Genomic DNA, 18,355 nt, shown 5'->3' with positions numbered 1-18,355 from the left:
AGATGAGAGGCAGAGGATGTCCCACCGGGCGTGCCAGAAATTTGTACACACAAATTTTATAGTCTGTAAATAAAAAACAAAATTGGGAACAAATATAATATTTTATTAATTTATAAAGATTGAGTACAATCCTCTGTAGTATTCTTTACAAAGAATAAGATCCTTTGATTCGATCTCCTTTTTTGTTGGTTGGATCCAAGGGCTGCACGAGCTTGATCTTGAATCACCATGGAATTTGGATGAAGAACGGCACGATTTGATGTGCTTGTTGTTGATCACCGTGGAATTTGATGAAGAATGACACAATTTAATGTACTTGTTGTTAATCACCATAAAATTTAAATGAAGAACGGCACGATTTGATGTGCTTAGTGTTCTTTGCTTTTGGACAGTTTCTGTATTTCTCTCTGAAATTTTGGATTCTGAATTTGTCTACCCTCTTGATTTCTGGCCCTTTGAATTTCTAGACCTTCTGGATTTCTGGACTCCGAATTTGTATCATTGCCTTCTTCTTTCATGCTTCTATTTATGGGCTTCTTGAATTAGTAGGATGATGACACATGTCATTTCCTAATAAAGATAAAATAATAACTGAGTCGAACCGATTATATTATGATAATTATCTTTAAAAATAATTATTCCAAATATATTTTATAGGAATAATTATCTTTTTATTTAACCATCTGAACTAGACTAATTAAATAATCTGAACTGGACTAATTAAATAATTTAAGTGAACCAAACTTGGACCAATTAAATTAACTTAATTAAACATTAAACTCATATTTAATGAGTCCATTTGTCAAAACCAAAGCCCACTAAAATTTTAGTGTCTACAGCCTTGATCACTAAACTTGACATCTGATATCCTTATGCCACTTAAAAAAATAAATAAATAAATAAAAAATACAGAGATTTCTTTTTATGATTTGAACTATCAGTGGATCTATCTATCAATACGTACTAGCATTATTGACCAAATATGTCATTAGGTAACTAAATGTAGATCATTGTACTATTGCATCATACAATCATACAAGCATCATAAGCTAATCTAATAATACCAAGCACCAAAAGTGAAAACCTATCTAGTCCGTAGTAAAATCTATGCATACCCAGTCATTCCAACAGTTGAGTTTGCACGATTTGTTTTATGTGGTGCCTGAGTAGTAGTAGCCTTGGTGAAGTACATGTAGTAGTATACGTTGAGGATCATTGTTGCAACCACGAACACTGCTCCTGCAATGAAAACACCCTTCCGCAATGTTTCACAAGAGAAGTCGTGCGCGTAAATCGCATCCCGGTACTTGGTGTGGTAAGCATTCTTCTTTGCACCAGCAACTAGACATGCTTCTGCCACGAGAAAAGTCATCCTGCAGATACAAAAATGTAACAAGTTTTGAAGTTGGAACAACTTGCAATTGGGAATAGATGAATAGATATCTTGTCATCTATATCATTTTATTCAACTTAGTGCTGAGTGTATCAAAAGTTAACTATATTTTATTTTTATTTTCTCCCTGGATTATGAATGTAATGTTGCTGACCATAGCTGATCGCAGATGTAATGTTGTCATCAGTCAAACCCTAGATTCAGAGACTTGCAATAGATTGGCAATTGCAACAATGTGAAGCCCAGCAAGAAAAAGCATGTACAGTAGCAAAAAAAATCAAAATTTCTTGTTTCATTAACAAAATAAAAATGGTAATAGGAAGATGTAAATCAGACAAATCAAACCAATCAAACATCATACGGACTTCTATTAGAAGAAGATGATTCCGTAAAGTGTCTTACATTTGGCATAAAGATTCATAATATGGCAACGTGTTCCGTTGTCATCTAATTATGGTTGGATAAAGAATATGCACAAGGCATCAGAATACTCACCATGATGATACAAAATATATAATGGTCCAAGCACGATTCCCTCCAGGCGCTAATGGTCTCCCAAAACACATGCACTTTGTCACACCCATAACCAGCGATTCACTTGAGAGAAGAAACAAGAAAGCACCTGCCCCATATCCAGTTGCAACATCTGAACTGTAAACACAGTATGTAGCATTGGTATTGGAATTGTCAATCTCATGTAAAGTACCCTGTCATGCAGAAAAAGATCTTTCAATACAAACAAATAATGAATTGAATGTTAGTATGAAGTATTACAATCCAGCACAAAAGCTTCACTAAATGTCAAACAGAACTTTAATTATGCGCGAGTCCCCACGCAGGGCTGTACTACTGCAAGAAATAAAATTGTAGCTTTCAGTTAATTTGTTCAAGATGCCTTGCCAAACTCAGAAAAGGAGCTTGCATAGCATGCCAATGCATAGAACAATTCTAGTTTATCATTGGCCTGGTCAGGATACACAAATGCAAGTATGGAATGAAATCATCGGCAAGTGCGTGCCTGTTTATGCTTCCTGCATCATTGGGTATCAGTATTTCCCAGGAGCAGATAGCTGCCAGCAGCTTTTGTTGCATAAATTGAATCATAAGTTTGTATACAATTATATTACCTTTACAGAATCGAAAGTAGAGAAGATTTGTTACCCAGACACCACAAGGCCACACCTCATTCACAGAGGCAAACATGCCCAGGCATAACTGAATGCCTAGAATATACCACTAGCTATTGAAACTCAGACCATAATAAAATACCCACCCTTTAAACTGGGATCCTTTTTTATTGCTTTAGCCTTTAAATTCCTTTAAATTATTTTACTTAAATATAAACTTCTAGATGGTGTAATTCATAAATGACACCTAGCATCAACAGGCTTGCCAAAGCATCTGCTACTACCACAATGACCTAATGAAACTGCGTAACATGCATTACCTTTGATGTGTCTGTTGAAAGGATAACTAATCCTATCAGAACATCCAATTCACCAATGACATATTACAGTACATCTAATGTTATTGTTGGAAAATGGATCTAAAGCGGAAGCAAAAATCGAACCCCATCAATGCTTGTAAAGATCATATTCAAGACTAAATATGTGATTAAATTGATTATCTAGAGATATAGAGCCTTATACGTTTGGGGAATTGGTAGATTCCCAACTAAGAGAACACTCGTCTCCTTCTCCAAGCTCCTAGATCTTCCCTTCTTGGCTCCTTGCGCCCAAATGCTTCACTCCTATAGCGTCCTCTTGAAAACCGCAAGCTAAGAGTGGTGGGACTCTTGGAAGTATAGTAGGAACACTAGGAGACCTAGTTGTTAAAGGCTCAAGGCGCACCAAGGCGCCAAGGTCCCCTGGAGCCTGAGGCGCAAGGCGAGGCGCGCGCCCGAGTGAAGTGAGACGCAAGTTGAGAAAAAATTAAAAATGACATCTAATAAAGAGGCAATAGTAAATATAAAGATGCAAAATCACGTAAACCAAAAACTTGAATCAACATACTAACAAAAAAATGCAAAAGGGAACTACGTTCAATAGTAACAAACATACTAATATAAAGATGCAAAAGTCAACTAATTAAATAAAACCAAAACAAACATAGAAATGTTCACTCCTTCCTAAACTCCTAAGAAGACAACACCAAAGGATCTAAACATCATCATCATCATCAATAAACATATCACAATCTTGATCATCACTTAAAATGTGTGTGTGGGTTTATGTTTTTTGCAATTGGTCATACACAGAAGGCCTAACCTTCAACTACAGCCTACAGGGAAAAAGGCAAGTACAGAGATTTAAGAAGAAAAAAACAAACCATGCTAATAGTGCTGTGATTTCAGAAAAACAAAATAATCAGAACAGAGATTTCTTCTTCTCTCTTCTGGACTCGACTGTGGAAACTGAGGAGGAGAAGAGTAGCAGCCAAAACAAAAAAAAAAAAAAAAAAAAGACACAGATTTCAGAAAAGGAAGAAGTAGAAACAGATTTTTGAAAGATCAAAAAAAAAGAAGTTCAGACTTCAGAGAAACAGATTTGTTAAAAAAGAAAAACAGAGCTTCCAGTTCCAGACTTCCAGCTGAAGAAGAAGAAGAGTAACACCAACGGATTTCAGAAAAATAAGAGGTGCAGAGAAACAGATTTAAAAAAAAAAAATAGGGAGTTCAGTTGAAGACTGATAGCAGCCAGAAAGAACCACAACAAAAAAAAAAAAAAATAGATTTTCCAAAAAGAAGAAGAATAGTAATAAGAAAAAAACAAAATAACCATAGATTTCAGAAAAAAAAGGAGAAGAAGATAAGAGAAACAAACCAAAAAAATGAAGCGCAACTGCGCAACTTAAGAAAAAAAGATTTCAGCAATTCAGTCGATGAAGAAGAAGAGAGAGAAAAGAAGAGAGAAGAAGAGAGAAGATGAAGAGAGCTTACCTGATTCCTTCAATTCGACCAGATGAGATTATGAGAGCGAGCCCTAGTCTTCTTTCTCTTTTCATTCACTCTCTTTCTCTTTCTGATTCACTTTCCTTTTTGTTTTTATTTATTTTCCTTTTTGTTTTGGGTCAAGTTGGTCAAAAGTTGACTTCCACAGCCTGTATTAACTCTTATAAGGTATATAAACCTTTTTCCTTTTATAACCTGCAAGTTAAAAGACATTTAAAAAGAATTAATCAGGCGCGCCTGCCTTGCACCTCGAGATCCTCGCCTATGTAGAAAAGGCACACGCCTTCTTTAAGCCATACGCCTTAAGGCCTTCTTTAAGCCATACGCCTTAAGGCACTAAAGGAGCCTCAGGCGCGCGCCTCCGGTGCCTTTAACAACTATGCTAGGAGAGCAATGTATTGTGTAGAGAGAGAATATCTCAGATTGCTCCTAGCACTTCTTGCTCCCCAAGACTTAATAATCTAACTCCCTTACTTGAATATCAAACTTGGGCTAGGAAATAAGGATCTAGTTGGACCAATTCTCCTCTTGGCTCCAATGGGTTATTTAAAAGACCTAGTCATCTCATGACCCAATTAAATAAACCTGTTAACCAAACTTAACTCCACTATATAAGAATGGTTGCACTCTAGTAGAGAAAAATAAAGACACCATATTAATTTACGAGATCACCCCACTACACATAATTAGCCGTCATAAAATATAAGGCCATCAATCTAATTACCAATTAAACCTCTCTCTGACTAACGATTAATCCACTTGATCACATAAAAGCTTTTACCTTTGATAAAATAATACTCTATCTATCCCATATTAGTTGTCCTTCTTGGGGAGTAGGGCCTTTTAAGAAGACATGCAATTAATGCATTGTCCACTTTTAAAATTAATAAGTTATCCTTTTAAATTTGAATATATAAAGTTGATTTTATAAAAAAAAAAATTCAAGGGTATTTATGAAAAAATGCAAAATAACTTATTTGAACTTTTTTAGTGGAACAAGTATTTTGGGACAACCCAAAAAAGAGAGATGAAGAACTAAATTGGGACGAAGGGAGTATATTTAATAAATAAATATATAATAAAACCATTTTATCAAAAACACCGAGGGCCTAGGTTTCTGTGATCAAGCTAATCAAATCAAAGTAGATATCCTAGCATAGCTGCAATCTTGAGAGTATACGTTCCAATGCCCGTAATCAATGATTACCCAAAATACTCAGATCTTAGGTCCTAGGGTCCACCAAAATAAATCAAACCCACCACTAATAAAAAAACAGGAGTCCATTCCTCTCTCATGCTTGAGAGTCACTCGCCATAATAATGATAAGAGTAATTGTTATGACGGTTATCGCAAGCATCTCAACATATCCTTGATCCAGTTCAATGTGTCCAACACATCAACATGCATGGTTTTGAACTACGAAGGGAAGAGGGGGGGAGGCAAAGCGCAGAGGAGAGAGAGAGGAGGGGAACTTAATTGCGTGCTCATGAAGTTCCGCATTGTTTCATGGAATGTCTGTGTGGTCTCAATGACAAAGACAATAGAAAGGTGGTGAAGTTGGCGGTGCAAAAGTGACGTGCTCAATTGGTGTGCTTGCAGGAGACAAAATTGTCCTCTACTTCGGATAGGTTGGTTATGAGCCTTTAGGGTGGAAGATTTGTGTAATGGGAGGTGTTGGATGCTTCAAGAGGCATTCTTGTGTTGTGGGACAGGAGATGGTTGTCCAAGGAAGACTCGATGGGAAGGTTTTCCATATCTTGTGCTCTTACCTTGCAGGAGGACAGATTCCAATAGGTGTTCTCCGGTGTATATGGTCTTGTAAAGAACGGGGAGAGGCAATTGTTGTGGGAGGAGCTTGGCTCTATCCAAAGGAGATGGTCCCTCCCGTGGTGTTTTGGTGGGGTAATGAATATTGTCCATTCCCCACAAGGGAGGTCTACGAGGGGTAAGTGGACTTCGGCCATTTTCAAGCTACATTGATGATCTTCAAATTGATTTTCCATTGAAGGGAGTGTCTTTCACTTGGTCCAGTGGCAGATAGTCTCCTACCTTGTCTTGTCTGGATAGGTTCCTTTTATCTAGAGATCGGGAGGAGAAATATCCGGATGTGGTTAAGACAGCTTTGGCTAGACCCACTTCACACCATATTCCCTTGGTTTTGGATTGTGTTGGTTTGCGGAAGAGTAGTTCTCCCTTTGATTTGAGAACATGTGGCTTCGGACGGAGGGCTTCAAGGAGAGGGTGCAAGCTTGGTGGGCGGGATATGGGGTGGGTGGCACTCCGCGCTTCATCCTTACTGGTAAACTCAGGCTCTTGAAGGAAGATATCAAAAGGTGGAACAGGGAGGTGTTTGGGAATCTAGAATGGAGGAAGGATTAAGGCTCTTTCTGAGATAGCAGAGATGGATCGTATGGAGGGATTGGGTGGTTTGGACGAGCTCATGAGGCGTAAGAGGGAGGAGTGTCCCATTTCAGAGATCTCATGGCAGCAAAAATCTCGTGCTTTGTCGCTTAAAGAGGGTGATAGGAACACAGGGTTCTTTCATAGGCTCGCTAATGCTCATCGGCGGAGTAACCACACTAGGAAGATTCGGGTTGACAGGGAGTTGTAAAGCAAGGAGGAAGAGGTGTGTAGGGAGATTGCTGCTTTCTATCAGAGGTTGTACACAGAGACCTACAGCTGGAGGCCATTGCTAGTGGTGTTGCATTTTGATCCTATCCCCAATTCTGGTAGAGGTTGGTTAGAGAATCCATTTAGTGAAGACGGAGTACTTATGACGTTGAAGAGCTGTAACGCGGATAAAGTCCCGGATCCAAACGGTTTCACCATAAGATTCCTCCTTGAGAGTTGGAAGTTGGTTAGGGGAGAGGTGATGTGAACTTTTCATACATTTCATTCTCAAGGTCAGTTTGAAAAATGTTTGGGTGCCTCTTTTATTGCTTTCATTCCCAAGATGGGGGTAGCGTCCGATGTTAGGGATTTTAGACCTATTAGTTTGGTGGGTTGCATCTACAAACTAATAGTTAAGGTCCTAGCTTTGAGATTGAGGGCTGTTTGAGACGAGTTATCTCGAAATCCCAAAATGCTTTTGCGGGAGGCCAACAAATTTTGGATTCAGTTGTCATTGCTAGTGATTGCGTGGATTCCAGGGATGAGGAGTGGGGTTCCAGGTATCCTTTGCAAGTTCTATATTGAGAAGAGAAGAAATACAAAAGAAGAAATGCAAGATAGAACGAACAGAATAGCAAAGGCTTGAATGAGATTAATAATATCTAAAGGCTTGAATGAGATTAATAAAATATAAAGGCTTGAATGAAGCTTAATCACTCATTCACAGCTCTAGTAGTTATATACTAAAAAGAACGTATGTTATCATTACAAACTACATGTACAAACAAGCAATTCTTAAATCCACTTCGGATATGGCCCAGCGGTGTACTCGCTGGACTTTGGAGCTTAGCAAGCCCAAGGTCTGGAGTTCAAGTCCCGCTAGGTGTTCTTTGTGGTTAGCCTCCGTTACCCCTGCAGTGACTTACCCGACCCGGGTGGGGAGACGCCCTTCCGGGTCCTCGGGGATTAGTCGGGTTGTTGAAGGGACCTAAGGATTTGTGCCATCCCAGACACCCCGGGTTAATAAAAAAAAAAAAAGTAATTCTTAAAATAGACAAAGAGAACAAGCCTATAGCATACACAAATATATATATATTATAAAACTATTGAACATGCATGTATGCACAGAATAATCATGTTTCACTCAATTTTTCAAATAAAAGGATAATACATTTTTTATAAAACTAGCTTCTTCATTTCACTAATCATTGAAGTTTTAGAAATTTTATTAGCAAATTTCAGTTGTATATCAATCCCTTTCTAGTAAGTGTTCAGATTCTCTAGATTGCAAGGGTGCTTCCATCACACTCCAAAATTGGCCTCCTAATTGAAGAGAGGACTGGCATCGTAGACTCTGATACATTAGAGTATGCCAACTCCCTAACTAGACCTAGAGGGAGGGGGGAAAATATAGGTCTTTCAAGACTTTAACTAGATAACCGAATTTTAGAATCTATAACTATAATAAGCAATAATAATCAATAACAGTGAAATAACCTAAATTTAAATAAATGCAATCAAACACATACCCCATAACAGAAAAATCACCAGCCCTTAAGCTAGGCATACAATATCCAAGGGCTAGGAATATAAATCCACCATAGAAAAGGTAATTCAAAAGCTTTGCTTGTGTGATTTTGGAGTTGATCACCTTCGAAGCTCTTGAGGTTTGACAAGTTAACCCTAAAAAATAATACTCACCATCTAATGCAATATCCTTAGATGTTCTGGAGTGATGTCGATCAATCAAGATATTCGGGAAGGCAATTTCTAAGGTTTTAAACTCTGCAAAAATCCCAATCTTACTACAACTAGGTTGCCTGTATATAACTAAAGCTAGGGCAGACCTACACACCTCTGATATACAGCATAAATCTCCCATCCATACAGAGAATACATGATTGAGCATTGAGTTTTATGAGAATACACCAGTCAATCCACAGTTTTTTTTTTTTTTTTTTTCCGATAAGTAAGATTGTATTAAAGCACCCAAAAGGGGGATGCATCCCACAAAAGAAACACAAGGCCAAATGGGGCCTCTACACACTCAAAGAGCCCAAAATATCAACAATTTCGTCTCAGTTCAATCCACAGATTGACGCCTGAACAACTAGCAGCTAAGATTGATTCACTAGAGAAGCAAATTTGTGGGACGGATTCAGTTGACAAGAGAAAACACTGACTGGCGACTTTTCGCGGGAAAGTTTGGAGTCTTCTATATCAATGAGGTACCTAGGGTTTCGAGGGTCACTAAATTGTTAATCTAGGTTGTAATCCTTCTTTCTTGATAGTGGATTAGTTTGTGCAGATGGTCCCGTGAATAAGTGGACCTTGCGCAATGCTTTATCAGAGCTTTGAGTTCTAGTGCTTACTCTCTAGTACTATCAATGCTATTTTTCTCTTCTAATCATTTTTAATTTTATTTTGTAGGCATAAGAATGTTTAAATAGGCTTTTCATGAAAGACAATTAGGGTTTCTAGTGTTTAAAACAAATTATGAAACTGTTTTTTTCATTGTTCAATCAATCAGACTCACACAAAAGGGAATTGATTGGTCAATCATTTGAAAGCCCTAATGCTTTTCTTTTCTTTTCTTTCTGATAAGTAAAATTGTATTAGAAAGTGTTCAAAAGTGGAACGCCTCCCAACTACACAAGTCCAAAGAGCCACTAAACTCTCAAAGTGTCCAAAAAACAACCATCTCCCCATGGATTTACAATTTCTCCCCAAAACCCACAAAAAAATAAAAATAATAATAATAATAATAATAATAATAATAATAATAAATAAAATAAAATAGAGAACTTAAGCCTCCAATAGAACTCTCCTTGCCAACCAAAGATCTCTTATTCCTTTTTGTCCATAAACACCACCAAACACAAACACACAGAGGCATTACCCTCCAAAAGTCACGGGCTTGGACATCCACAGTACATCCTCTCCAAGTCTCACACTCCCCGGAGGACCTAGGCATAACCCAATGGACCCCAAACAAACTCAAAAAAAGACACCAACTGTCTTGGGCAACAGGACTAGGGGTGCACACGGTTCGGTTTGATACAGTTCTGTCAGGAACCGGAACCGGAACCGGTCACAACGGTTCCTTAAAAATGGAACCGGAACTGTTACATATGAAACTGAACCGGAACCAAACCGTGAATACCAGTTCGGTTCGGTTCCACAGTTCCAGAAAGTTTTTGACTGACCAGAAGCTTAATCAGTTTTGAAAGCATAGCAGAAGTTATGAAATTACATTTCTCAGCAAAATAAGAATCATAACAATTGACTTCATTGTATTTGTAGTCACCTTGACAATATGCATGCATAGCAGCAACCATAATGGACCTAGCTGGCAGGACTAAAATGGTAAATAACCATTTGTGACAACAATCCCTTATTCATCTCCCCTACGCTGGTCATATCGAACTCCTCACAACCCTTGTCAAGATAATCATCATTCAAAAGCTTCACCACAATTATACTAAAACAAACATCCTTAAAATTCGTAGTTTGATATGAGTTATCCTTCATAAATCCAGTCACTCCTTCCACAGTCATAGGGTAATTCTTCAGAGTTATGTCTAGAGAACTGAAATCAACCCAATCTGGTTCCTTAGTATTAAGAAGTGCTAAACTTTTCTCAGATGCAGAATATTTTCTCTTGCTTTCAAAGACTTTTAGGATCAAAGGATTGAAGCCTCAAAGGCTTATATAACTTATCTTGTAAATATGTATATATATATATATACGGTTTGGTTCGGTTCCCAACGGTTCCCACGGGTCTAGAACCGAAACCGAACCGTAAGCCCATAGTTCCAGATTTTCAAAACCGGAACCGTGAGAACCGGAACCGAAGCCCCAGTTCGGTTCGGTTTGGTTCCACGGTTTTTTTGTGCACCCCTGCACGGGACAGTGCAGCAAAAGATGATCTTGTCTCCTCATCTCTCTTGCACATGTAACACCAATTAACCACAATTTGTTTCCCCTCCTCAGGTTGTCCAGAGTAATAATCTTTCCTGCAACAACCGTCCAGGTAAAAACAGCCACCTTGAGGGGGGCCTAGGACCGCCACACAGCCTTCCACGGAAAAGAGGCCCTACACCATCCTTGAGGCATCTATAAAGCGACCGCACAGCAAATCTCCCCTACACGAAGAAGGAACCCAAATGTAGGAATCACAACCCTCTCCCACAATCTCCTAATGGTAAAGCAACTCCAAGAACCCTCCTGCAACTCCCAATCCTGAAAGTGCCTTGAAAAACAATGAGTGATACGGATACTTAAAATAAAACACTAGTTAAAAAGTTAGGTATGTGAAGTGTGAATTTTCCTTTTCACCTTGTCATAATTTTCAAATTTTCATCTTCAAAGTCCTTGGATCATGATGTAATATTTGGCCATAACTAACTTAACTAACATTCATAGATAAAAAATAAATTAAATTAAATGTACCGACTCCTGCTTTTGTTACGACATTTGCCAACATTAAATCCTAATAATGTAACACTAACGGCAATTATTTCCCTATTTTTTTCCCAATCGAATCCTCTCCCACTTGGCAAATATAAGATTTAAACTCTTAGGTAAAAGTAAGAGGACTATTACAATGAAGGAAACTTTGTTATAACCTTTCCGTAAAGACAAAAACTACAGTAATGAGGTATAGAGTGACAAACTGTTGGGATTGAGTGTGCCCTTCAAGCCAATGCATCTTTGTATTTGACATTTTATTATTAATAGAATCTGTTTTACATGCTTTACAGGTGAATGATTTGTATTGGTTGACAATAGAGGTGAGTCAAAGTTGTCCTTTGATTATGTGATTTGATTTATGTGCATTTCTACTTAAGATATGCATGAGAGATATAAATCATAGAAATCACATCTTCATAAATTAGTTCACATTCATGATAGAATTGGACACTCTATCTGTAAGAATGTAACATGTGAATTCCCATTTACAAAAAGGACTTATCTCAGTCATTACAAATAAAAAAATTGTACATGTTGATGTATACGACACGTTGCATAGGATCGAGTTTAAGTTGTAGAAATTACAATAGCTGTCATTGTAATTTCTCCTTATATGCGTTATACCAAGTCACTCTTAAGTCTGAGAGAGTGATGGACTTGTGTTTTGATTAGTGCTTACTTTGATTTATCATAGTGTGCCCTAGGGTCTAAATCTGGATACTTGGGGTAATCATTAATTTAGGCATGGAAACACTTATTCTTAAGATGACATCTATTCTAGCATCATTTATTATTGCCTAGATTAATTTTGATCACGAAATCTGGCACCGGTTGTTTTGATTAAATGTTTTATTATTTATTAAATATATTATTTTTTCAAAATAAATGTATAATGTGATCAAATAGAGTTAATCAAGAAGTCAATAATAAAGGATTAATTAGTGATTGGATTGATGGCTTTATATATCCAATATCCTAATTATGCATAGAGGGGTATTCTAGTCCTTCAAGAAGTTCATTACAATCCAAGTATTGAAAAAGCCCATCTAGATCCCACTCTATGATTACAACATGAGTGGTTGGATAAGACTAAAAGAGAGAGATTGTATGGAACTAAGAGAGAGGGGTGGCCACCTTAAGGGAGCGGCCCACTCTCTCTCTCTCCTCCCATAAATATATGGTTGTATTTATGTTGTTCATATACACTTGTCTACATACACATTTCTCGATGATATCAAATCAGCGAAGAGGAGAAGACTTGTTTTTGTTCTCCTTCTACATCATCTTTGATTATGACCAGAGAGATGTGACAGCGTCTGCAGAAACGTCAACCTGTTCACCACAGAGAGAGGGAAAGAAAGAGCTGTGGGTGTGGCTGAGATGATGAAATCAGAAGAGAGTAGGAACTTAGGATTAAGAAATGAAATTACAAAAAAAAATATTTTCCAATTTCTATTGGATATATTATATAATATATAAAATATTATATATATATATATAATAAATGATTTGGTTCGATTTAGTCCGGTCCGGTTTGGTCTTGTAGGACCTCAAACTGGAATCGAACCATAATTTTATGGTACCATTATTTTGAAACCATGACAAAACGAACCGTTAGGGTCAGTTTGGTGCAATGGAAAAGGGAGGAAAGGAAAGGAAAGGTGATGGAGGGTGATTAAAAAATTGTGTTTGGCGTAAATGGTTGGAAGGAAAGGAAAGGAAAGGAAAGGGATGGTTTTGGAAGGATATCACAAGGCTTAAATAGTAACTTTCTAATACATCAAGCCTCTCCTTCTCTTTCCTTCCGTTTCCTCCCAAAAATGGGACGAAATGTAATGGGAGGAAACGGAAGGAAAGAGAAGGAGAGGCTTGATGTATTATTTTTGATGCCAAATTTACCCTTACACAAAATCAAGATTACACTTGATTTTAGGATTTAGTTTGCAAAACAAGAATTACAAACTTTGATTAGTTGATTTAGAAAAAAAAAAATTAAAACAAAACCCATACATACAAGTTAGCAGTTGCAGAGAGAGAGGGGGGGGGAAGCTTGAGAGTTGAGAGACAATGGGCCAGCGGCTGAAGATTGCGAACGACGAACCCAAACTGGAACAGCGGGCTATGGAAACTGAAAGATATGGGTTTTGATTTTTTGAACAATCTGAAATGATGTGCCGATATGGGTTTTGATTTAGGTAATAGGTTTTGAACTTTTGATTCTTGCAGACAGATAGATAAACTGAAATATAAGGGTTTTGAAGATTTTGTAGTTTGCAATTGGAGAGAGAGAGAGAGAGAGAGAGGGCAAGTTCAGATTTTGAGAACGAGAATAGAGATGGAGGCGATTGGGGAGGCTGAAATGATTTGCCCTAAAAAAAAATTTTTTTTTCTTGTGGCCCATCATCCATGAGCCTATAAATTTTGAGGCCCCATAAATTTATCTTTTAAAATATAAAAGGGCATAATAGTAAATTTATTAAAATAGAAATTTATTAAAATACTTTCCTTTCCGTTCTTTTCCCAAACATGATTATTATCCTCCTTTCTTTTCCTTCATTAATCAACCAAACACGATAGGGGGTTAAAATTATCCTTCCCTTCCCTTCCCTTTCCTTTCCCTTATAACTAATGTTATCCTTTCTTTTCTTTCCCACCGTACCAAACAAAGCCTTAGAAAACCGAACCGAATTGTCCAGTCCAATTTGGTTTGCAACCCTAATTGGAAAGGAAGAGCTTGAAGATTTATAAAGATTTCTCATAGTTGGCAATCTACAAGTTGCCCAAAGGCATAAATCTTGTTTCTTCTCTTTAGGATTGATTCACAATGACTAATGGGGGGTTTTTAAGCTTCCACAAAATAGACCTGCTTTCCAACACGAACCTTCTTCAAATTATGAAATAAAGGCAAAATATTTGTTTTTATTTTATTTTATGCAATTTAGCCCATATATAGGGTTATGATTAGCTACATGTCCAAGATGTAGGTATTTTTTTAAGCATCAAGTTTATCAAATCCTCAAATCCAAAGGCGGCATAGGGATACTACTAAAATTCATATTATGTAATATTTTGTTTTATTTCCTAGAGTAAAATTTTTTTTTCTAAGAATCAACACAAGTACTTCATCTCCTTTTGAAGCAATAATGTAACAAAGAAACATAATAAGAATGTACTATGTACATTTATATATGAACTTGAATTATTAGATAGACTTCTTAGGTGCAAGTCCAGCCAATCATGTTGGATACATATCTTATACTCATGTCACATGTGTTTTAGAGAGTTCATGTAAGGAGAGAATTAGAAAAGAGTACAAAGAATTATTTATCAAAAAAAGAAAAGAGAACAAAGAATTGAAGGAGAGAACTTTATATCAGCCCCACAGAACTAGAGCTAAGTCATATAATATCCTGGAGACATAAACCCCAAGACATCCAAGACTTCCCACAAAATACATTTAACTAACTCATTGGACTCTCTATATTTGAATTATGCAGCCTTTCATTCCTTTCTGTTAGGGATTGGGGTCTGTTGTAGGGGTACGCCACTACTTATTCTTTGTACTATAATTTTCGTATTAATATGCTTTCCTTCATTTAGGAGGAAAAAAAAAACTTTACATTAGCCCATCTTATGTGTGAAGGGGGAAACAACATCCAGGTTGTCTAATACAGCCACTTGAAAGGTCCTTTCATTGGAAATGCATAAAAAAAAAAAAAAAGGGAAAGAATGGTTATTCCATTAACGAAGCAATTTCTTCCAGGGATTTATTCCTCCACTAGCGTGTAACCAGGGCCTAGTACCCAGAAGTTCACATTGCACTAGCCAAAGGACAATTTAGACTTCTGACTAAGAAACAAACGTGTAAGGTGTCCAAAATAAGTAGTTGTCTTATGAATCATAACTAGTACATGCAATTAGATGACTCATTTATCAAATTTAAGAGCAAAGTGACTAAGAAACAACCATGTGAGGTCTTCAAAAATAAGTAGTTTAGCTCTTATGTATCATAACTAGTATATGCAATGACTTATCATCTTCTTCTTCTTTTAGTAATTCTTAATTTTTGGTTTTAAAAGTAAAGCTTCAAAAGAGTGGTTAATTTATCTAGGACTAGAAAAGGAATAAATATGAATAACAAGGAAGCAATTTCGGACAGGTGGCAACTAAAAGAATTTCAAACTATATCCTTGTCATTCCTTTTCAAATGTCACAGAGGTTAATAGAAGGGAAAGAAAAAAAAAAACATATTGATTATAAAAGTGCACTGCATTACACAAAAATAGTAGTCTCTGGTCTTCTGCATTCACAACAGCAAGAAAGTTCCTTCATTGCAATAATCTCATAAGGGAAAAAAAAATTATCTCATTTTCCACTTTATCTAGATTGTTGCTGAAAGCTTCCATCCCACAACTGGGACTTGGAAGAACAAACAAAGAAATTACATTGAACAATGCTAATGATGGCTTTTTATTTGTTATATGAAGTATTCCAACCATTTGAACCTTGTATGCCTAAATTCTAAATACCTATACCTTTTCCACTACAGAAGGTAAACATATATTGCAACTTGAATTGTACTTCTAATCAATCTAGTAGATCAGTATGTAAGTCCATGTAGACCATAAGTTTGACAATGTTACCGACGGCTTCTTTTTCAAAAAATTTGACTGTGTAAGATGTATACTTCTTTCAGTATATCCTCAGCCCTTCTCACCAGCAATTTTGCTGGGCAAGTAAAACTAAAAAGGGCAAACAAGAAACATATGGAAACTTATAACTGAGACATTCCAATCATAATTGCCAAACGTAAGACCACCTTTTGATATGTCCTCAGCAATTCTAATCATCATTATTCATCTTTTATAAAATGTTAACCCCAAGCAGTTCCATTAAACAATTCCAACGACTTCTTCCAGTCACATTAAAATCAAGGTAGGTAAAACAAATAGTTACAGGAATCTCCTTTTGCTAATTAGACAATAACAAAACCGAAAACACCCATAATCAAAGGGCCATGAAAATACAAAGTCCTTCATAACACCAGAATTCCGGAAAGATGAAGAAGCAAGAATGGAAACCATCAATACCTTAAATTTCAGTATAAAACAAAGAATAGAACTACCGAAATACTTATTATCAGTGATTTTTGAGCTTTAGAGTCCTTTGCGTAGCACTATTTGGCATAATTCAAACCTACTTCTCAGTTACACAGTCAATAAATCACAGTAAAACTTGATAACACAACCAATCCAAATACACCAAAAAAGAGATCAAATCTTAGTACACCCCAAACCAAAGAACAATTTCGCTCACAATTCGGACACAACCATAAATTATGCATACTATAAACCCAACAACCAAAACAATCAAAGCCAAAACTGATAAACTTGACATTCAGATCCAAAAACCCTAATCTTACCGATAACAAACACAACAAAGCTACTGATTCAACACGGCTAATCCCAAGAAAAAGAAAACTACTCTAGAAGAAGAAGATCATAAATCAATTAAGAATAATAAAATGTGATATACAAAACCCTAAAATTTCCATTACAGTCGAAACAGTATATAAAGAGAGAGAGGATTTACAGTGCTTCTACGGCGCTCAGCAGCAATAGAGAATCCGAAAGCGACTAAGCTAAGAATGACCACCAGTAGATGAACTAAAGTCGACCCCTTTCCTTCCCCCATCTATTCCGTCTAGAGAGAGAGAGAGAGAGAAATGGGCTGCCGGAGGTGAAAAAGTGGTACACTCAGTGAGTGTGTTGGCGTTTGTTGTTTTTTGTACGCAGTAGAGTGGGAAAAGCAGTGTGAAAGCTTTGGGGAAAGTGGAATCTCAAAAGACCCACACGACTTAACCGAGCGTCCGTAACACGCAGTGGTCAAAGAACTACTTTCGGTTTTAGTCTCTTTTTTAAGAACGTTGTACTATTCAAATTGCAGCAAGTGTTATCATACAGGTTTGGTACTTCTGTTTCGAAGTTTCGCTGTAACATACGAAGCTAAAATATTCGAAGTTTCGCTGTAACATATGAAGCTAAAATAGTTGCCAAACAGTAAGTGTTAATTCGTATTCGTGGGTCATAATCGTGTCGTCGTGTTGATATAAACGTAATAATCGTATTAAAAACTCTCAATACTAATTCAACCAGTTTATTAAATGAGTAAACGTGTTAATCTATTTAATGACTTATTTATCACAATGAGACATTTAAATTTAATCAAATAATAAATAATAATAATAAATTATCACAATTAACCTAAATATTCAAAATAAGAAAAAAATTATAAAGTATAGATAAGGTTTATGTTGAAATGATTTATCTATTTATAGTAATTGAATTTGAACAGGTAACATATTACATATGTAATATTTATGATTATAATATGTTGAGTTAAACAGGTCATAAATGGGTTGAACCATTCAATCTTAATCCGATACGATTAAATAAATGAGTTAATCGTGTCAACCCGTTTATGACTTGAATCAGTTTAAAGTCAATCCCAACTTACTTATACCATATCGTGTTCAAATCGCGTTGGCGGATCATGTCGTAATTTGCCACTCCTACCAAACAGACTTTCATTTAAAAAATTAATTCTCCGAAATTAGGGATGGCAATGGGGCGGGGCGGGGTGGGGATCTCATTCCCCATCCCCATCCCCATCCCCGCTTAAAATTTCACCACCACCTCCATACTTGCCCCCGCCCCCGACCCCTTATCCCCGTCCCCACCCCCATCCCCGGCCCCTACCCCAATTAACATATATTATTTTTTATAAAAAAAAACGTATTTTTTTTTATTTTCATATATATACTAAATCTAATTTAGTAATAAATTATTAAATATAATGGTATATTAGTAATTTAACCTTTAATCAGGGCAGGGCGAGACGGGTTTACCCCATCCCCGCCCCCGGTGGA

General features: G+C 36.7%; 1 protein-coding gene across 1 annotated transcript; it reads right to left on the bottom strand.

Annotated features, from left to right (window-relative positions):
* Window positions 1-841: 841 nt before the first annotated feature.
* On the bottom strand, window positions 842-17,216 carry LOC132295291 (uncharacterized). The gene is made up of 3 exons (XM_059793490.1): window positions 17,020-17,216; window positions 1,889-2,100; window positions 842-1,373 (listed from the first exon to the last, which is right to left on the bottom strand). The coding sequence occupies exons 1-3, from the start codon at window positions 17,119-17,121 to the stop codon at window positions 1,106-1,108; spliced, it is 582 nt and encodes a 193-aa protein (XP_059649473.1). The 5' UTR covers window positions 17,122-17,216; the 3' UTR covers window positions 842-1,105.
* Window positions 17,217-18,355: the final 1,139 nt, after the last annotated feature.

The sequence above is a fragment of the Cornus florida genome, unplaced genomic scaffold (genome assembly GCF_030987335.1).
Source record: "Cornus florida cultivar Cherokee Brave unplaced genomic scaffold, ASM3098733v1 CherokeeBrave_3.0.0_Hap2_Chr02, whole genome shotgun sequence".
Classification (NCBI taxonomy): Eukaryota; Viridiplantae; Streptophyta; class Magnoliopsida; order Cornales; family Cornaceae; genus Cornus; species Cornus florida.
Note: the sequence above shows the minus strand (reverse complement) of the source record. Positions and strands in the feature narration are given on the sequence as shown.